The 22981-nt window shown below is 37.1% G+C and overlaps 3 protein-coding genes across 3 annotated transcripts; 1 reads left to right on the plus strand and 2 right to left on the minus strand.

The window, feature by feature from the left end:
- Positions 1-6727: 6727 nt before the first annotated feature.
- Positions 6728-7249, minus strand: LOC142625193 (uncharacterized). Its single transcript, XM_075798888.1, has one exon. It carries the CDS (start codon positions 7247-7249, stop codon positions 6728-6730), a length of 522 nt encoding a protein of 173 aa, XP_075655003.1.
- A 7170-nt stretch (positions 7250-14419) lies between these two features.
- On the minus strand, positions 14420-15377 carry LOC142625194 (uncharacterized). Its single transcript, XM_075798889.1, has 2 exons — positions 15019-15377; positions 14420-14924 (listed from the first exon to the last, which is right to left on the minus strand). Exons 1-2 carry the CDS (start codon positions 15375-15377, stop codon positions 14420-14422), a joined length of 864 nt encoding a protein of 287 aa, XP_075655004.1.
- Positions 15378-18821: 3444 nt separating this feature from the next.
- LOC142623438 (uncharacterized) lies at positions 18822-22673 on the plus strand. The gene is made up of 6 exons (XM_075796854.1): positions 18822-18941; positions 20012-20236; positions 20316-20492; positions 20632-20856; positions 20970-21098; positions 22219-22673. Exons 1-6 carry the CDS (start codon positions 18864-18866, stop codon positions 22450-22452), a joined length of 1068 nt encoding a protein of 355 aa, XP_075652969.1. The 5' UTR covers positions 18822-18863; the 3' UTR covers positions 22453-22673.
- The last annotated feature ends 308 nt before the right edge of the window (positions 22674-22981 follow it).

The raw sequence follows: 22981 nt of genomic DNA on the forward strand, positions 1-22981 counted from the left end.
CCCAACATGAGATGGGACACCAGGTAGGGTGTTTAGGTTTAGGCTTACTACTCTAACAATACCCATTTTCTCAGTAACACTTTTGTGCTTACTTTTTCTATCCCAACTGGTAAATTAGTTATCGTTTATCTACCTGCATTTTATTCTAACGATGTTTTTACTTTTGATGAATTTGTAGATAAGTACTTTGTAATCCCAAACTTTAGCATTGTCAACGAGCCTAATTCGACAAAAATTCTTAAGGCCAAGATCTTCGTCCACACCAACGGACAGTTAAGAGTAGCTCATATCATTCTCTGCTACACACCCATATCCACAAGTTTCCAAGCTCCCAAGTACGTGATCAAGGCAAAGGATCCTTGGTTGCACTAGATCAACATCGTCGTGCACGGTTTCTTCTCTAGTCCTTCTCCCGAAGGCACTCATTTGGTAAAACTACCTTTCCAGCACTGAGTAAGAAGCAACCTCCTCCCAACCAACTCCTGAAGAAACAACGAGGGTAGTGGAGGTTTTGGACTCCAAGGAAGATTTTGGAGTTTTTGACCAGCTTCAATCTCCAGAGCCTTCAAAAGTTAACTTCAGCCACCTTCCTCCTACCTAAGTTAACGGCGTTCAAGAAACCCCTAACATAACCGACACAATGGTGCTACAGAGGGAGTCCAACCCAAACCTGCTCGCCCTCCTCGAAACTCATGCAGGAGGGTTGATCCCTGATGTAACTATCCAGACCTGACCCCCTACTCCTGTTCTTGCCCACACTTCTTAACCTGAAAATGTAGAAGAGAAAAGAAAATGGGACAGGAAAGGCAAAAATGTGGTGGAGAAGGGGGAGGTTGTCCCCTCTAAGGAGCCTGAGCCCCAAAAAGTGGCCAAATAGTTCAGGGGGCACAGACGAGGCCTCAAGTGAGGGAGCCATTGTAGAGAAAGGACGTGACTGTCGTTCTAGGATCCAAATTTAGGATCCCCCCTGATACTGAATGGAGCCCCCTTTCCTTTAGACTCCTTCATAAGGGATTTCCAAAAGGGGAAGGTAGACTATGTGGCTAATGCCTTGGAGCAGCCACTACCTGCTACCTCAGGATATGACCGACCTAAGGACATTCAAGAAGCATGAGCTGTTTCTAACCCTGAAAAGGGATTTAGCTTTGGTAAGTCTTTCTTCATATCTTTTTTTTTTTTTTAAATACTTATACTATTCCTTCCCTTGAAGAATTTAACTTACCTTCTTTCTTTCCTTTTATGAAGGCTATCCAGGTAGCGCACCTCGCCAAGGAGTAGGTAGATGATGCCCACAAGCAGATGAAGGAGGACGAGGCTCGACACATAACTGTCATCGATGCATTTAACCTGGCAGAGCAAAGAATTAAAGACCTCAATGCCAAGTTGAATGAGGTAACCCATGACCGGAAGAGTGTCGAGGCAGCTCTAGAGGGGGCTGAGAGGCAGGCAGAAAACTAGCGCCAACAACTGTGCCAGATCGAGGATCAGCTTACCATAGCTAAATAGTAGATAGTGGTTCTAAAGAAGAAGCTGGAGGAGGCTAAGGAAGCTGAGGCCGAGGAAGAGGGGTATGATATTAGGGTGGCAGAGACTAAAGAGACCCTTAGGGCCCAGGTCACTTTGGTTTGCAGGGGCTACTGCCTCTAGGTGTGGAATGAAGCCCTAGACCAAGCTGGGGTGGATGCCTCTTCCACATTGAGAAGGGCAGAAAATGCCTTCTATCCCCCAACCCTCAGAGTAGCTGGCCCCTTAAGCTCTCACATCGAGGTTGATCCCAAGTTCCAGAGCCAAGCCAATTTGCTCCCACTGGTGCTCTCCCTACTCCAACCATTCCTCCTAAAGAGGTTGACCAAACTGGTGTAGTGGAGAAGGATAAGGAACTAGCTAAGCCCCTACAGGTGCCTACGGACCCGTCCAACGAAAAGGGGGCATCCTAAAGCCAAGTATTGTCACTAGCCACACTTCCTTTTACTGTTAAGGAGGACCCTAAGGGCAAGGGTGCAGCTCAAACCAAGAAGGACCCTTGTAGACACTCGATTTTGCACTCATGATTTAATCAAGAAAGATGACTGAAATGACCATCCATGTACCCCAAAAATCATGATTGCATTACATGCATCAATTGGTTCCTACATTACATGCATCAATTTGTTCTTGCATTACATGCATCAATTTATTCATTTCATATCATAAAAATGATCTTGAGATTCTAACGGTCACAATGGTGTGTCCGGTTTCAAAATCGAACCATTGGATTGAAAGATATTGCATGATCAAGTTTGCACGGTCAACATGCATTGTGTCTAGGAAGAGTCGACCACACACGATTAATTTAAATTAATTCTGATTGGTTAAACAATTAAAATTAATTATATAATATTGTAATTGGTCGATAATAGTGTCTAACATAGGGTTGCATGCATAGGAATAAAAGAGATGATTGGATAACAATAAAATTGTAGATAATTTGAACTTTATCAAGATTTATTTTTAGGGATTTATCTACAAGATAATTGTTCCCAAAAAGTCTGAATTATCCATAAAAGAGAAAAAAAATATCATAGATTAAGGATGAAAACACGTCTAAGTACAAGGACCGGATCAAAAAAACCTAAAAAAAGAGTCCAAAACACACTGGAACACGACAGTGTGTTTGGCGTCCAAAAGTACCATTTGACACTTTTGGAGTGTTGAACGGCACTTTTAAAGTGCCAAATTGACCCCTTTTGGGCTTTGGCCCAACGCCTTTCGGGTGACGATAAGACATACCATTTTCAATCTTTTCACAAAAGGATGAGTCCCAATTCATGTTCTACACATCATAGCTATTTTTTAGAGTTTTCTGGCCTCTATAAATAGAGACTGAATCTCATAATTCAGGGATTTTTTTGGGGGCTCTGAGAGGCATACGTTTTTAGACTCTCTAAGTGCATATATTTGCTGATCCTCTCTGATATTTGCTGCCAAAATTAGGGCTTTTAAGTTTCAAAGATAATTGAATAAATTTCTTTGAACCCTAAAACATCCTCTCAAGAACAAGGAGTGCTCATGCATGAGGTTGTTTTCAATAACCCTATTCTTTTTATGCTTCTTGTTTATGATGATACATGTTTTCCTTTATTCCTAAGATGAATTTTTAATCATTGTTTAAGTATGATCGTTTTTTTTTTTTTTAATATATATAATTGTTGTGATTTCTTTCTTAATTTCAATAATCTACATATAACTATTTTTTTTTTAATAAAAACAGATCTACATCTTTCTTAGATGTAGATCTGAATTTTTCTTAATAAAAAACAGATCTGCATATTTTTTAGATGTAGATCTGAATTTTTCTTCAAAAAAAACGGATCTACATCTTTCTTAGATGTAGATCTGAATTTTTCTTAAACAAAAACGGATCTGCATCTTTCTTAGATGTAGATCTGAATTTTTTCTCAATAAAAAACAGATTTGCATCTTTATTAGATGTAGATTTGAATTTTTCTCAAATCAAAAACTGATTTGTATCCTTCTTAGATATAGATTTGATATTTCTTTAATATATGCAAATTTTGAAACAAAGAAAAGATTATGCATGATTGTTTATTTTATTTAGTTTGTGTAGCATAAATTTATCTTATAAATGAAATTCTCTTTATAAAAAATCTCTTCCATATTTTTTGAACCTACAAAAACAGATCTGATTTTTTTTCCAGTTATCAAAAGCCATTTTTTAATTATCACAAAATAGATCTAATCTTTTACCAAGTTTAAAAAAAAAAAAAATTATTTTCAAAAGCAGATCTGATTTTTCTAAACTAAAAGACCAATTTTTTATCACCAAAACAGATCTGAATTTTTTTAAACAAAGAAGAGGATTCATTCATAAATAAATTTGTGTGATTTAGTTGTGTTCATATATACAATATGTCTTCATAGCGTGCATAGATGGTACATTGGTCACAAGAGTCTAGAAGACCTGACTCTGTTTGGGCGGAATGGGTGCCTAACACCTTCTCATTTCGTAACCTAGCCTCCGAATTTAGGTCTTTGGAAAAGTAGTTCTGGCTTGCCTTAATTTTTTATTTTTTTTTGGGTAGAATGTAACTAGGACAAGAAGCGATGTAATTATTTGGTAGTTTGTAACTAAGAACCAAAGCCATGTAATTTTCAATTTTTCAATTATGTATTTTATTATTTAGTCAATGAGAAGAACAATTCAGTCATGTATTTTATGTTTATATTTTTTCTTTTTCTTTTTTGGTATAAAAAATAAGTAGCGACTCCATACCACTTACCCAAAAAGAGAGGTACCCTAAAAAGCACTCTAAAAATCTCTCTTTTTTGAGAGGCACTTTCGGCGAGATCTATCACAACCCCAAGGGCAAGGGTGCTACTCAAATCAAAGGGCTGGAGGTGCCTGCCCAGACTGCAACGATGGCCAATCCACTTCCTCCCAAGACTACCTAGGATTTTATTTAGACTCTGTAGTAGTTTTCCCCCTTTTTTTTAAGTGTTCCTCTTACATGTATTTATTATCTTTTGTTTTTAAACATGTAATTTCTTTGCCTTTTCAAGGCCTTAACTAATGAAAAGTTGTTAAGTTCCTTTATATTTCATCGTGTTTATGTGAAACCAAATATTATTTCGTTCATGATCCCTGTTTAACTGATGTTGACATAACTTACAATTCCTTTTGATCAAAATGCAACTTTGCGCTTAATCTTGATAGATGTCTATATAACTTGTAATTTAACCCCTACATTTTATGCAATTAGTAATGCAATAAATTAACCCTCTAGGCCACTAACACTTAACATTTTGCACTTTAACTTAAATACACACCTTACATACCTGAGGTGTATGGCTCAAAAGATTATGTGTGGTCGAAGCTCCATCAATGACTTCCAGTAGATGTGAAGCATTGATTTAACCAAGGCACTTGGTCCGAGGAGTGCGACCTCACAAAATCAGGTTTACTACCCCAAACCATATCATGGATATACTTGCAAATGCTTTAAGTGATGCTCATGAGCGTTTCTTCAGTTAAGTTACCACAATAAGAGTATTGGTTATCCATTATAGATAGATCAGACACTAATTTACCCAAGGTACATTGTCCAAGGAGTCAGACATGATGAAGGTTCTGTTTAGTACTTGGCTTAGTAGGCAGACATTAATTTACCCAAGGCATGTGGTCCAAGGAACCAGGCATAACCAATGTTCTATTTAACGCTTAGATAACCGTAGAAGTATTAATTTACCTGAGGTAGGTGGTCCGAGGAACCAGCCATGCCCAAGGTTCTGTTTAACACTTAAAGAAATAAGAAGTATTAATTTACCTAAGGTATGTGGTCCGAGGAACCAAATATGACCAATGTTCTGTTTAACACTTAAAGGAATAAAAAATATTAATTTACCCAAGACATGTGGTCCAAAGAACTAGGCATGACCAAGGTTTTGTTTAACACTTAAATAAATAAAAAAACATTAATATACCCAAGGTATGTGATTCGAGGAACCAAGCATGACCAAGGTTCTGTTTAACACTTAAAGGAATAAGAAGTATTAATTTACCCAAGGTATGTGGTTCGAGGAACCAGGCATGACCAAAGTTCTATTTAATACTTAGAGGAATAAGAAGCATTAATTTACCCAAGGTATTTAGTTCGAGGAACCAAGCATGCCAAGGTTCTGTTTAACACTTAAAGTAATAAGAAAACAACATATAACAATAGAAACAAAAATATGGTAGAAATGTCTTTCATTAATAATAGTACATTCATAGGTTATTTACATTCCACAGGCGTGGTACAACATTTTCATCTAGATTTTCCAAAAATAAGTACATATACCAGCCACCGAGGTGATGTGGTACGGCCCCTCCAAATTGGGTCCCAACTTTCCCCAAGAAGGGTTCTTTGCAGTGCCCACAACCTTTCTCAGTGCCAAGTCTCTTGGGGTTAAGGGTCTTTCCCTCACTTTTGTATCATATCCTTGCTTAAGTTTTTGCTGATAATATGCCAGTTGAACCATGGCTGCCTGCTTCCCTTCGTGCATCTACCAAATCTAGACTCATTTCCAATAACTTATCATTGTTGTTAGGGGTGAACATGCTCGTCTTCAGTGTTGGGAACCCAGTTTCTAAAGGGAGCACTGCCTCGGTCCCTTAAGTCATTGAGAAGGGTGTTCCTCTATTGACTGACGAGGAGTAGTCTGATATGTCCATAAAACATGTGGCAACTCTTCTACCCATCTACCCTTTGCCTCATCCAACCTCTTCTTAAGTCCATTCATTATAACTTTGTTGACTGCCTTAGCTTGCCCATTTCCTTGTGGATAAGCTGGAGTTAAATATCTGTTTCTAATGCCTAATTCACAGCAGTACCTCCTGAAAGCTTTACTGTCAACCTGGAGCCCATTATCTGAGATGAGGGTGTAAAGAATCCCAAACCGAGTGACAATGTTCTTCCATACAAACTTCTTTATATCTAGATCTTTAATATTAGACTATGGCTTAACTTCCACTCACTTTGTGAAATAATTAGTTCTGACCAGAAGCCATCTTCAGTTTCCTATAGCCCTAAAAAAATGGTCCTACAGTGTCTAAACCCCATTGAGCAAATGGCCATGGACTAAATAGAGGATTGAGGACTCCCTCTGCCTGATGAATATTTGGAGCAAATCTTTGGCACTGATCGCACTTCTTCACAAATTTCAGTACTTCTTACTGCATACTTGGCCATCAATACCCTTGGGTGAGGACCCTATGGGATAGTGACCTGCCCCCTGTATGACTTCCACAAATCCCCTCATGCAACTCCTCCAGAAGTAGCTCCACTACTTCAAGATGGACACAGAGCAAGTATGGTCCAGAAAAGGAACGTCTATACAACTTTTTCTCCTCGGACATTTGAAAATGAGGAGCTTTCCTCCGTACTCTATCACCTTCTCCCTTCTTATCAGGCAAAGTACCTTCCTTGAGAAACAGGACCAAAGGATCCAACCAGCTAGGACTGACCATGACCTGGTGAACCTGGACCTTTTCCTTCTTATCCTCGGTAGGCTTATGCAAATCTTCAACGAGTATAACTCGAGGTAAAACTTCTCCAGAAGAGGTTGCCAAAGTAGCCAGGGAATCGACATGAGTATTTCTGCTCCTCAAGATTTGTTGCAAAGTGAAAAACTCAAAACTTGACTGCAAGCGCCTAGCTTTATTCAAATATCCTTGCATTCTCAAATCTCCAGCTTCCAACTCTCCCTTCATCTGGCCTACTACCAACCTTGAGTTCGAGAACACTTCCACTGCCTTTCCTCCTATTTTCTAAACCATGACCATCCCTACCAACAAAGCTACGTACTCGACTTCATTGTTCGTGGCTGAGAAACCCAACCTTAAAGATTTTTCAATAGTGATCTTGTTTGGGGATACCACAACTAGCCCCACCCCAGATCCTCTCTAATTAGCTGCACCATCAACATACAATTTCCAAGATAACGGTCCTTGTAGAGAAATTGCGCCAACTGGTTTTCCTCCCAAGTTTTGCTCCTCGTCCTCCATCTCTACTGGAGATTCAGTAAATTTTGCCATTAAATCTGCAGGAACTTGGCTCTTAATAGAGGTTCGAGGCATATACTTAATGTCAAAGGCCCCTAAAATTGTTCCCCACTTGGCAATTCTCCTTGTATAATCAGCCTTTTGGAGTAATGACTGAAGATGAAGTTGGGTTAAAACCACAACAGTGTAAGCTTAGAAATAATGAGGGAGTTTCTGTGTAGCATATACTACAGCCAAAATAGCCTTCTCTAGAGGCAAATAACGGACCTCTGCTTCGTATAGTGACTTGCTCACATAATAGATTGGTTGTTGTACTTCATTGTCCACCCTTACAAGTACTAGAATAATTGCATGGAAAGCTACAACAATATAGGCGAAAAGAACATCTTTCTCCTTAGGCTTAGACATAATGGGTGGCCAAGAAAAATAATCCTTCAACTGTTGAAAGGCCAAAACACATTATTCTGTCCACTCAAATCCTTTCCATTTGTGCAACAATTGGAAGAAATGTCTACATCTGTCTGCGGACTGAGAGATGAATCGATTCAAGGCTACAATCGTTCCTATCAACTTCTGGACTTCCTTGGGATTCTGAGGAGGTTGTAAATTATTGATTACCTTAATCTGATTTAGATTAACTTCAATTCCACGATAAGTGACCGTATAACCCAGAAATTTGCCTGAACTGACGCCAAATGAACACTTAGAAGCATTAAGGCATAGCTTGTGCTTTCTCAACACTTCAAAAATACTTCCGAGGTCCTTCACATGCTCGGACTTTACCTTGCTTTTCACCACCATATCATCTATGTAGACTTCAATATTCTTGCCAAGTTGAGATTCGAACATCCTAGTCATCATCCTCTGATAGATGGATCCGACATTCTTCAATCCAAAAGACATCACTTTGTAATGGTAGTTCCTAGTGGGGGTAACAAAAGCAGTCTTCTCCTGATTATCTAGAGCTAAAGGTATTTGATAGTACCCTTGAAAGACATCCAAAAAGCTCATCCGAGAATGACCAACTGTTGCATCCACCAACTGGTTTATCCAAGGTATCAGGAAGGGATATTTGGAGCAGACTTTGTTTAGATCTGTGAAGTCCACACATACTCATCGTTTTCCATTCTTCTTCTTTACCACCACTGGCCAGCCACTCAGGGTAAAATACTTCTTTTATTTCTTCTGCCCACTTAAGCTTGATCACCACCTCTTTAAAAACATTAGAATGTTTTTTTGGAAGAGCGCTGAGGTGGTTGCTTCTTAAGAGTGACAAATGGACTAACATTTAGATGATGACAGATGAAATTTGGATCCACTTCGGGAGCTTCATAAGCAATCCATGTGAAAACTTCAACGTTCTCCTTGAGGAAAACAACCAACACTTCATTTTCTTGAAGAGGCAACTGAACTCCCACTTGGAAAAACTTTTCCTTATCATTATCAATGATGATTTTCTCTAACTCTTCACACTTGACCCCTTCTACCACAACATCCGAGGACAGGATGGTTTTCCTTGATTGCTATAAATCCTTCTTTGTAGAAGCTAAAGGTTCACCTTTAGACTGATATCTAATTGCAGCCACCAAACATTGCCTAACCACAGATGGACTTCTGATCAACTCCTCAACTTGGTCCCCTAAAGGATACTTCACTTTTAAGTGCAAGGTGGAAGAAACAGCCCCCATGGCATGAAGTAAATGTCTTGCCAAAATAGTAGTGTAGGGGGAATATGCATCTACCATAATAAAGTCCACTTCCACGACCTCCGACCCTGCCTGAACATGCAATCTGATCTGGCCTCTTAGGATGACAGTCTTCCATCAAATCCCACTAAAGGAGAATCATAGCAGGCTAGGTCCTCAGGCTTCAGCTTGAGCCCCTTGTATAAGTCAGGGTACATGATTTTTGCACCACTGCCTTGATCTTTCAAAACCCTCTTCACATCATACCCTCCAATTCTGAGGGTAACCACAAGGGCATTATTTTGTGGCTGTAGGGTTCCCACCTTATTCTCATAAAAAAAAAAATGAGAGCTGGTCGGACTTCAATTCTTCCCCTTTTAGAATCATGAGTCAAGTCCTCAGCGTGTGGCCGGGCTATAGACATCACCTTGGATGGATGGGAACCAGTCCAACCTAGGGCAGCAAGAATAACACTAATCGTCCACAAGGATGGTCTTAAAGGAGCATCCTTCTGATGTGCCGAACCTACTTGGCTCCCCTGTCCATTGGGTTGATATAAGAATTGTCTTAGTTTCCAATTTTTGACCAGCTACTCCAGGTGATTCTATAAACTCCTTCACTTTTCTGTAGTGTGTCCTCGATCTTGGTGGTACTGGCAATAAAGACTTTGGTTGTGCTTCTTAGGATCTCCTCCCATCTTATTTGGCCACTTGAAGTATAGCTTATTCTTTATTTTCTCCAAGATTTGGTGCACAGGCTCCCTAAACACAGTATTGACTACCTAGGCAATAGTAGGTCCAGTATGCCCAGCAAAATCTCTCCTGGGCCGATTGCTGTTGTACCTCTGATCTGAAATCCCTTCGGTCTTGGGGAACTACTTTAGCCTTCCCCTTTCCTTGTTGTTAATCCTCCTCAACCCGTTTGTACTCATCAATTCAATCCATGAGCTGACGTATGCTTCGGGTAGGCTTTCTTGTCAAAGACTTCCTTAAATCATGCTAAGGTAGGCCGACCTTGAAGGTCTTTATTTCCATGTCATCAAAATTTTCTTCTATTTCATTAAACATCTCCCTATTGCTATCTGAATACGTCTTCAGGGTCTCCCCCTCTCGCATGGCCATAAACAGCAGGGAATCCAAGGGATGAGGAACTCTACTACAAGTAATAAAACAAGCTCCAAAAGCCATGGTAAGCTCCTGAAAGGAATTGATTGATCCTTCCCTCAATCCATCAAACCATCTCATCGCTACAGGCTCCAGGCTAGATGGGGAACACCTTGCACATTAAGGCTTCAGTCTTTGAGTGAACAATCATTCTTTGAGTGAACAATCATTCTTTGATTGATGTGGCTAACATGCTCCACAGGATCCGTTCTACCATTATATATGGTGAAGGTTGGCTAAGTAAACTGCCGAGGAAGCTTTCCTCCCTCAATTCTTTGTGTAAACGGTGATTTAGAAATTTGGCGCAAGGCCCTGCTTATAGCATCATTGCCCAAACCTTTGCAAGGTGGGCTTTTACTTCTCCACCTACAATGGCGATCCTCATCACAAGAGAAAGATTCACTGGGAGGAGTCACTGACCTGGCCGGTAACTATCATCATCACCATCATAGGGAGACTCTGAGCTTGAAGGAACCCCTCTCCGTTGCTTACAGCGTAATTTCCTCCGTAAATGGTCTATCTCCAATTGCAAGTTTTTGATGCTTTCTCCACGGGATGCATGACTCCAACTTCTAAAATGACTTCTACTTGTCTGAGTGGTGTGTATGCTAACTTCACGGTCTCTCCTTCGTTCAAGATTAAGAAATTGATCTTGATGTTGGGATCCCATAGTTTTTTCGCGATTTGGTCTTGAACTTACCATGGTTGAATGAACTCAAGAATGTTCAAATTCCCACAGACGACGCCAATTGTAAAGACACGAGTTGCTCCTAAAGCCCGAATGGAGGGTCAATAGCCCAAAAAGTCCAAAACAATGAATTTGTTAGAGAGTGAGCTTAAAGATGAATTTTCAATGAGTTAAGTGGATAGTAATCACAGTAGGTTAGCTATTATTAGAAAGAATAGAACAACAGTTTTATTAAAGAAAAGTTCTCCTTGGCAAAGTCCGAAGATGGCTTGTTCTTATATATCTCTCTTAAACTCATATAAAATTATAGTTCTTGAGTCTACAGTTATTTTTCCTTAGATTTTCTGATGATCCCATTTTCAATGGGGTTTTTCTCCTTTATATTCCCATTTCTTCCTTCATTTCATCCTTCCACGTGTAGATCAAATTGTTGGCTTTGATACTTGTCCTATCAACACCTTCCTGAAGTCTTTATGGGTAGTTGTAAGGCTGAATGTTACTGTTCAGGTATCACCTCCACATTAATGTGGCCAGGGGATTAGTTGCAGAGCATTCAAGGTGGTGGTAGCAATTTTTCTTCTCAGATATTTCCTAACTCTTTTTTGTCTTATCTTATATGGTGTGCCTTATTTTTGACGAAGGGTCAAACCTTTGACATCTACTCTGTTAGCCGAGGAGGTACTTCTCCTCGGACAACATTTCCAACTCTTTATGACCAGATTTCTTCTATGGCCCACTAACCTGTATGCCTTCATTAGTATTTACCTATCCTCGAGCTATCTGATATCCTCAGGCACGGCCCACGACCCATTACCCATATCTAGGCCCTCCATCCCTACAAGTATTAATAGTTTTATTTTATTTTACCTATAATTTGATTTTAAGTGAATTTATCGTTATTTGTGAATAACGAGGTTAATGAATGATTTTATTTTTTAGTAAACTACAATGGTGCCTTTGATATTTTGCTCAATGCTTTAAAATTATTTTATTTTAATCATATTATAATTATTTTATTGTAATTGATGTTTCTTTTATTTTTATATATTTTCAAATTATAAATATATACCAGAACAATATAAATCTATATATGAATAACTTAAAAACAATAATAGGAAAATTAATTGAAACTTAAAATGGTTCTATTGATAAATTTGTTGCTAATAAGAAGCAACAATGAAAAAATTTAACAAAACTATTTATGATTTTTATATGCTTTCGAAATTAGAAGTTTTAAAAGAAGTATTACAAATAAAAGAAAATATTTTCAATTAGCAAATCAAACCATATAAAGAGCATTTTTTTTCAAATGCATTTTTTTTTAAAGCTTGTGTTGTATATCCAAGAGTTAGACCCTTTTGGGTATACACCATTGTAAGTTTCTTTAAAATCTTCTCCCCCTCTCCTTGTGTGTAGGGATGACAAAATTGGACACGAATCGCGAACCCGACACAACACGATTCGAAATTATTAGGTGATGGATTGAGGCTTAATGAGTTCATGTCATATTCCGGTTGACCCGACTAACCCATTTAATAAATGGGTTGGATTAATGTTCATCACATGGAACTCGTTTGACCTGTTTAATTAAATGACATTTTACCAATACACCCTTCAAACCCTAGGTATATAAATTTGTCAATTGTTGTGATTTATTTTTTTTGACATATTATGATTGATTATATGTGATATTGAGATATGCTTTAATTTTGAATTATTATTTGTGATGTAGTTACTTGTTAGTTCTAAATTTCATATAAAAATATTTATTTGTTTAGGTTTTCAAAATTCATATCAATTTGTTTAATACTAAAACTATTATTATTATTATTATTTTCGTTTTGATAAAATCTAATAAATAGATCGACACGACTGACCCGTTTAATAAATAGGTTGTGTTAAGGTTGAGGAATCTTGACCCGTTTAATAAACATGTTAAGTTAGGGTTGACCCGTATAGTCTAATACTCATTACTCAACACGACACGAACCTAACATGCAAACATGAATTGCCACCCCTACCTGTGTGTGTGCACGCGCTAAAATACTTAGTATTCTCAAAAGAAAAAACAGTTGGTTAATCCCACATTGAAAAATGAGTGAGTTAAAAAGGTTTAAAGTATATGTTGTATATCAAAGAATTAGACCCTTTTGAATATACCCCATTATAAGTTTCTTTAAAGCCTTGTCCCCCTCTCCCTGTGTGTGTGTGTTAAAATACTTAGTATTCTCAACCAAAAAAAAAAAAACTTAATGAAGATTTTTCAAATTAAAATTAATAAAATCATATTTAAGATAGACTATGCCATAAGAAATACAATCAATTGAAAATAAGATGTTAATGAAATTTTAATACAAAATTTCATTATTATTTTGCATCTAAAAAATGGGAATATAGATCAATTAAAACATTATAATATAGAAATTAAATATTAAATATTTTTTTAAAAATTAATATAAGTAAAATGTTATTTTAAAGTATTGCCTTAAGCCTTAGATATTTGTATAGAGCCAGCCTTATAACAACATCAAACCCAAAAAAGAAAAGAAAAAAAAGAAGTTAAAAGAAGCCCCACAAGACAGCCCAATTTACCTTGTATTTTCCTTGAGATGGATGGCACCAATGATTGCTCTCAATTTACATTGCTTATATTCTTGCCAAAATTTAAAATTGGACACAACTAGAGATAAACAACTCCAAATATTGGGAAGGTATATCATGTATCAGGTACATGAGTTTTCCCTCTCATAGGAGATGAACCCCATATAAGAGGGAGGACTCATGTATCTAATACATTTTTTTTTCCCAAATATCATCATCGTGGGCAAAAGATTTTCGTTGAAACTGGATATGTCATTCAGATGAATTTGATCCTGTGATTGCAAAAATAACTATGTTGTTTGAAGAAAGGAAGGCTTTATTATTTTTTTTTTGAGGGAAAATAATTAAACTGAAGATTTTATGAAGATACAATAAATTTAAGTGGAAATTTTTTTACAATCTCTATACTTTATTGTCTAAAACGTTATGAAAGATTTTGTGTACATATACACATACATAGTGCTGGGCCATTTAAAATTTTAAGAGGATATTTAATGCAGTGTAATTCATTGAGGAGATTAAACTGCAAGCTCCTATTTCTCTATACTTTTGCCATTTTATAGTATAAACAACTTATTATATTTATCCTATCAAAAAAAAATAAAATTATATTGACGTCCTTTAAAAAAAAAAAAAAACGTAGTACATTTTTTTTTTGAAACAAAATCATTCCATTCAATTAATCAGAAAAATTAGCATCTTGATACAAAGCTTCCCTAGCTATTGGAGGTAAATCTTCCATCTAATACATGTCATCAATAATATTTCTTGCAAATTGAGCTAACACATGAGCCACCCTATTTCTCCCTCTCATAGTACACTCAATACTAACCCAATTCAAATTTCTAATCAAATGCTGAATATCACCTATCACATTCCTAAACATTGACTGATCATCCTTTAGAGCTAAAATAGCTTTCATTGCAAAGTTATTATCCCCTTCAATGACTAACTTAGAGAAGCCAGCATCCACTGCGAACTCGATGGCCTTTCTACATGCAAGTAATTCGGTCTTCTCACTACAGAAAACCTCAGGTCCCTTGGCTGCCATGGTTGCCATAACCTCTCCTTTTTCATTTCGTATGACTGCTCCAAGTCCTGATCTGTTTAGGCTCGAAAACAATGCTGCATCAAAGTTAAGCTTGAAGATCGAATGTAGAGGAGGTTGCCAAGTATCTTGATTAGTTTGCATCTCTGGTTCAGCTCCCATTTGATCTATTGCAGTCTGATACTCCTCTAGATAATCCCTTGCACGATTGTTCAACCAACCCGGATCATGAAATTTGCCTCCATGAATAAACCCGTTTCTTTGATTTCCATATCAACCATGCTTAGACTAACACTACCTCCAATTCTTGTGACTCTACTCGATCCAGCAAGTACTCCATTAATTGAAGCACATTAGTCATACCCGAAACTCCTTCCTGCAGAATTTTCAAGCTTCCAGCCCAAACATCTTGAGCTACATCACATTCCCATAGAACATGGATAGCTGACTCCGGGAACCTCATACATATTGGACACACAACATCATCAATAATTCTTCTCTTTGTCAGATTCAACTTTGTTGGCAAAATATCATTGCAAGCTTTCCACCCAAACACTTTAATTTTATTTGGTATTCGAAGCGTCCAAAGTGCAGTCCAAATTCTCTTCCCAACATAGCCCCTTGAGCTCTCGGCCACGTTTCCTCCTCTCATTACTTCATTCACCACCTTGTATGCTGACTTAACAGTAAACAACCCCTTCTTGTGATGCAATCAGATTATAAGATCTTCCACATATCTTCGGCTTAGCTGGATTTTGCAAATAGCTTCAGCATCCTCTTTCCCAAACATGTCCATAATAAATTCAGACCTCCATGCATACAATTCTAGATCAATCAACTCGGCAACAGCAACCTCTCTAACTTCATCCTTGACTAAATGCATAGGCGCATTTGTTGGATAATTCGGTATCCATTTATCCCCTATAACCCGAATTGAATGGTCACTCCCAACTCTCCAACAACACCCAAACTTCAAAATAGGTAAAGCTACCATAATACTTTTCCGCACAAATGAACAATTTGGGGACTCTTTGGCATTAAATAAATGAGATCTTGGAAAATATCTTGCTTTTAGGCATTGATACACTAAAGAATTATTGTCATGCAGCAACCTCCACCCTTATTTTGCTAACATAGCTAAATTAAATGCCCTTAGATCCCTAAAACCCATTCCTCCATCCTTCTTAGAGAGTGTCAACTTTTCCCACCTTTGCCAATGAATTTTTCGTTCATTCCCCACTTGACCCCACCAAAATTTCGCACACATTGCATCTAGTTCATCACAGAGTTTCATAAGGAGTTGAAATACACTCATGGTGTAAGTAGGAATAGACCGAGCAATCGCTTTAATAAATATTTTCTTACCAGCCTTAGACAACATCTTCCCTTTCCAACCCTGCAATTTTTTCTATATTCTGTCCTTCAAGTATGAAAAAGTGTGATATTTAGTTCTCCCTATTAAGGTAGGCAGCCCCAAATATGAGTCAAATCAATTTACCTCCTAAACCCCCAAAATCCTCAGAATATCTTGCTTCTGACTAGCTGAAGTGTTACTGCTAAAAAAGACCGAAGACTTATCCAAATTTATGCACTATCTCGAAGCATTCGCATAGGTCTAAAAAACCTCAAAAACTGCCTCCACCTCATTTTGTGTTGCCCTGCAGAATTAAAGGGAATCATCTACAAATTGTAAGTTAGAAACTTTCGGTGCCCTTCTGCAAATAGAAGCTCCATGAATTTTTGCATCATTCTTTGCTTTTGCCAACAAAGATGTAAATCCTTCTGCACACAACAAAAAAAAGTATGGCGAAAGAGGGTCTCCTTGACGGATTCCTCTAGATGGAAGTACATGCCCATACGATTTTCCATTGAGTAGTATAGAGAATAATGGGGTGGTGACACAAGTCATCACTCCATCAATCCACTTTTTTGGAAAACCCAATTTCTGCATTATGCCTTGTAAAAACAGCCATTCCACTTGATCATAAGCTTTGTTGACATCTAACTTTAAAGCCAAAGAACTTGTCTTGCCTTTCTTCTTGGCATGCATAGCATGTAGAGTCTCATATGCCACTATAACATTATCTGTAATAAGTGGACCTGGCACAAATGCACTTTGGGTGGGGGAGATAATATCAGGAAGCACTTATTTCAACCTATTTGCAAGGACTTTGGAAATAATCTTATAAATGACATTACAAAGGCTAATTGGTCTAAATTCAGACATTTTCTCTGGATTCTTTACTTTAGGAATGAGCACAATATTTTTATGATTTAAAGACAACATAACTCCATCATTCAAAAAATCTAACACAGCATTCACAACATCACCACTCACAACATGCCAGAATTTTTGATAAAAATAAAGCATTCATACCATCAGGTCTAAGTGCCTTTGTTGGTCCCATCTGGAACACAATTGCTTTGATTTCATTAGGAGTAAAATCCCTGGACAGCATATCCCGCATGTCTGGTGTTACTTTGGCCGAAGCTATACTTAAGCACTCCTCCATTTGATTACATGAACCTGCACAAAAAAGACTATCAAAATAATCAACTGCTACCCTGGCTATATCCTCCACCTCTTCCACCCAATGCTCCTGTGCATTCATAATACCCTTGATATGATTCCTTCTTTGCCTTTGTGATGCCTTTGAATGGAAAAATTTGGTGTTTCTATCCCTATGTTTCAACCAAGCAACCCTAGACCATTGCGCCCAGTAAATCTCCCGTTTCAACAAAAGATCATCCAGTTTTTTACTAACCTCCAAATACTCCATCTTACTCTCACCTGTACTTAGTACATTGATATTGGGATTAGTTTTTGACTTTTTAAAGTTATCCGAACTAATGTTCTTACGAGTGTCCAGTTGTATTAGATCCGTTAAGATGATGACATGTGTCTACGTTTAGACATGTGTCTACTTTTAGACACGTATCACTATCTGATCAGGTCCAATGCACTAGATGCAATGAACCTAAATCAAGTCCCAAAAACAAAATTACACAACAACATTAAAATAATAAAATTGGATTACTTCATGTGTAGTTTTTATTTATTAACTTATTTCTATCTCTTATCAACAAATAACTCTAAATTAATTAAAATATAAAAAAAAACAAACTTAGTACTTTCTGCATATTCTGGATTTTTTAAAAAATAACTATAAAAACCAAACTATATTATTAGTTAATCAAGGTTTGAAACTAATTTCGTATCTAACAAATCGAGTCCTTTAGACTCGATTTTGGAATGCTAAATCGACTATAGAGAACTCGATTTCAACATCATCTACAGCTAATGTGGATACTTTGTCCACGTAGGCATGGCACTCGAGTCAAATGGACTTGAGTTTTGTTAAGTAGAAATTGAGTTTGTAGGACTCGATTTGGTTGTTCTCTGCTTCAACATCTACAGAAACTTCCTTGTTCTTCCAAGCCCCAAAAACCCATGAACAAAACCAAATACAAAACTCAATACCTGATCGGATCGCTGCCTGGGTTTAGTTAGAATTGCTGCTTGGGTTGCTTCTCCTCGACGAACCTACTGGGTGATGCTTGCTTGGCTCTCACTTCAGATCCAAAGCCCCGACTACGATGGACTACCGAGCTCCACGAGAGGTTCGTGGACACTGTGACCCAGATCGGCGGCCCTGACAGTGCGGCAGCAACATCACTGAAGTGGCGGCAAGAAACACCCCTATTAACTCCGACGTGTTCAGCCTTTGCGCTTGAAGCATTCGCCGTGTGGGATGCTTCGTTCTCTGGTGCTTCGTTTGTCGGTGTTGCTGGGTATTGCTGGGTAACGAAATCGAGCATTACAGACTTGATTTTCTGGGTACTGAAATCGAGCATTACATACTCGATTTTCATCAGCTGTAGACGATGTTGAAATAGAGTTCAATGCAATCGATTTAGCATTCCAAAATCGAGTCTAAATGACTCAATTTGTTAGATACCAAATTTGTTTCAAATCTCGGCTAACTAATAATATAGTTTGGTTTTTATAGTTATTTAAAAAAAAATTCCTTATATTCCTCTCCCACGGTCAAACAGAAACTATTCAAAAATAAATAAATAAACCTAAATAAACGATTTCACTAAAATAAATAAACTACACTCGGCTACTTTCTATTCTATGATCTCTCTTCTCCACAAACCCATCTTAGGATTTGGCACAAAGAACATCCAGCAATTCTCTTCTTCCATTTCCAAGGTACAAAGTCTGCAAATTCCCTTTTTTATTTCGTTCCCTCTGTAATGTTGTCTTATACTAGCCAGTCTATCTTCTGGGATTTAATGCATCTCCTTAAAGAAAATGGAATTCTTTTATTGGTTTTCTCTTTCCTAATTAATCCTACAACTGTGATTTTTGTTTTTCATGAATTATGGATCTCATTCACAAAATGATTCTTGACTCATGGGGTATTTCTGGATTCAAAATCTTGTAGTTGTAATCGAAGTTGATAAAAGTATCAATTTTGGTATGATACTTTTGTTTCGGTGAGAAATTATTTGCCTGAGAACTTTCACATGAACATGATATATCTCTTTTTTTTTTTTTTGGTGTTGATGATGGGCTCACAACCTCAAATTTTACCCTTTTTACTGAAAAAAAAATGTGATCTTTGCAAAACAAAGGGAAGTGTGGTTGTTGACTTTAGTGCCCACATAAGAACATGGTCTGATATTGCAAATAGAGATGGATGCTGAGAATCGTGTGCTCGTGTCCTGACATGGGGTGCAAAATTTAACTGGGAATACTTGTTGCAAAGAAAACAACACATACCCTTGTGGGTTCTTCCTTGGAACTTTATGTATTTGTGGTTTCATGGATTCTCATGTTCACTGACACATTGAGAATATTTATATTTGTTGGCTAATTATGAAGCCATTGTTTAAACAAGCATGTAAAAAACATACCCTGTTGAGCTATACTTGAATATGTATAGGGTTGGGTTCTAATTGCATGTAACTTATTGGCTATTGCAATATTATGCCACTAAATAATTGTGAAGTCTACTAGTGCTGAAAACATAGCAGAAAAATTGGAATGAGATAGCGAAATCTATCAATCAACTTCCTCTGGAATTAATTGTTGTGTGCGTGCTTGTAATTTTGTATTTCTAGTTTTATTTTTCCCCAAAATATATCTTTTTAGTCATCTCAAGTCTCAACTACATATTAATTAGTTATGCTACTCTAACCATAGTTACATGTTTCTATAATTTTGATTGTATTTACTGCTGGAAACAGTGATAAAATTTTAATTTATAAAATTTTCAGCACTTTGCTCAAATGGCCCGATCTGCATTGGATGAGATGTCAGATTCTGGTGCTTTCATCAGAACTGCTTCAACATTCCGGAACTTTATTTCACGAGATCCAAGCTCCCAATTTCCAGCAGAAGTTGGAAGGTATCATCTGTTTATATCATATGCTTGCCCTTGGGCTTCCAGGTGCCTTGCATACTTGAAGATTAAAGGGCTTGACAAAGCCATCAGTTTTACGGTCAGTAAGTCTTTTAGTATTTCTTAGAGGTAAAATCAAAATCTTATGACCAAATCAATATTGTCTGTTTGTTGCTCAGTCTGTTAAACCCAAGTGGGAAAGAACAAAGGAAACTGATGAGCATATGGGATGGGTCTTTTCTGCTCTGGGTACCAAGGAACCAGGAGCTGAACCTGACCCTTTGAATGGAGCAAAAAGTATCAGAGAACTATATGAGCTTGCCAGTACAAACTATGCTGGAAAGTACACAGTTCCTGTATGTTATCACATGTCCTCCTTCCCACAACTCCATCCCAACTCTTTTCTCATTCTCCATTCCATTTTTCCTCCTTTTTACAGTAATTTTCTAAGTTTGAATCTTCAATGCTATTTAATAGATTTTTCCTCTATAATAGGTTCTATGGGATAAGAAACTCAAAACAATTGTTAATAATGAGAGTTCAGAGATTATCCGCATGTTCAACACCGAATTCAATGATATAGCAGAGAATGCAGCTTTAGACCTCTATCCTCCTAACTTGCAAGCCCAAATTGATGAGACTAATGAATGGATATACAATGGGATAAATAACGGTGTCTATAAATGTGGGTTTGCAAAGATGCAAGGACCTTATGAAGAGGTATGCAATTTTTCAGGCCATAGTTGCTTAAGGCTAAATGGGAGCTAGCTTGTTAAAGTATTCTTTCAATGGCTATGCTGCTTTAAGCATCCTAATGATTCTTCCTTCTGCAGGCTCTGAAACAGTTGTATGAAGCATTGGACAAATGTGAAGAGATACTTGGCAGGCACCGATACATATGTGGGAATACACTGTCTGAAGCAGATATTCGGTTGTTCGTCACTCTCATAAGATTTGATGAGGTATTGATATTTACATTTTAAGCAAGGAATTTTGCCTTTTTGGAATATCAAGCAATGTCACAGTTGTGTGGATAATTTAAATTGTAAAGCTTCAAGAAGATAAATCCATAATATTGGTTAAGAATTTTGTTTCCATGAAACTTCAAATAATGTTAGACTTTCAGATAGGACTAGCATCTTTCCTAATTTTCTATCTTTTGAGAAACAAAATTTCATGTTAGTTTTTAGACTTTCTTCTTAGTGATCACTTTAATTGATTGATGAAAGAATTGCCTTTTAGTTTATAAGTGAAAATTTTCCCTTTTGAAGTTTGAAAGAGAAGTATTTTGTAGGAATAACTGCCTCAAAGAATTGTATGTTTGCTGCTTCATGTCTTTTTTTTTTTGGGGGCAATTTTAAAAGTCACTAGTATGGATCGTTAGAACTCATTCTGATGTAAGGTCGGTACAAACACCTTCAAATTGTTGCCAACACACATCTTTTCTGTTTCCTGCATAACTATAGGTGGTTGTTATATATTTGCAAATTTTGCCTCTCTGTCATGTTGTGAGATTTTATTTGATTGTTATATTTTATGGCCCTCTTTCACCACCTTTTGAATTTAAAAGATCACACTTGACTTATGATTTGACTAATATGGGTTTTTTTTTTTTCCTGTAACTCTGAACTATTAAAAGCTGCACATGTACATTTACCATGGCTGCTCCATATATAGCTGTATGTCATTGCAAATTATTATATTTAATTACTTACCCAAAAGAAAATCTTATCTTTATTTCCACATAGCCTTTTTTCATTTTATTGCAATGGTTTGTCCAAAATGCCTTGGAAACTGTCATTTATTTAAACTGTTTCAGCAATTTTGTTTGTGCTTTTATGGGAAAATTCATGGGGCAATTTTGAGACAGAGTCTCTGAAAATAAGGAAGCATTTGTGATGTTCCTTTGTTATTATGCTGGGTCTAGATAAAACTATGGACATAGGTTAGATCTTTTTGGCCATGCTCAGATTAGTCAGTGCATTGGCTTTGTTTGTTCATCTTGGTCTTGTATGAAACTTTGGCATTTATCTCTATCAGATTCCTCTAGTATCTTAGAAACTTGAGTTTGTATAATGACAGGTTTATGTTGTCCACTTCAAGTGCAACAAGAAACTGCTACGTGAGTACCCAAATCTGTTTAATTACACGAAAGATATTTTTCAAATACCTGGAATGAGTAGTACAGTCAACATGCAACACATAAAGCAGCATTACTATGGGAGCCATCCTTCTATAAATCCATTTGGGATCATTCCTGTTGGTCCAGATATTGATTACTCATCTCCTCACGACAGAGAGAGGTTTTCGACATAGATTGTATATAATTGCAAATCATAAGATAAATTGTATGTATCTTGAAGTCAATAAGATTTTTCCTTGGGGAAAAATAGATTCTAAAAGGTCTGTTCAAATCATCTTAGATGAATGTACTTTATAATGAGGGTGATGTGACTGTCATTGTACGATCTTTGTATTATGTTGGTTTGTTTGTTTGTTTTTTTTGCTGAGGTTAATGCAGTATTTCCTTTGTGTTATTATTATTATTATTATTATTATTATTATTATTATTATAAGAATCCTTTGTGTTTTTGAAATTCAAGCATGGCTAGCAAATAAACTCTTTGAATTTGCTAATTATTGGCTGAAATTCATTTCATCATTTGTTGTGAAACGTCTAAATTCAATTGAAATTTCTGCTAAATGTCTGCATGATACTGACAAGTAAAAAAGAAGAGGATGATATTGCCCGGAAAATGCAGCTCTGGACTGGACCTTCCCACATGCAAGTTCAAATCGCTGAGGTTAATGGATGGATGTATGACGGAATAAATAATGGTGTTTA

The sequence above is a fragment of the Castanea sativa genome, chromosome 2, assembly GCF_040712315.1.
Source record: "Castanea sativa cultivar Marrone di Chiusa Pesio chromosome 2, ASM4071231v1".
Taxonomy (NCBI): domain Eukaryota; kingdom Viridiplantae; phylum Streptophyta; class Magnoliopsida; order Fagales; family Fagaceae; genus Castanea; species Castanea sativa.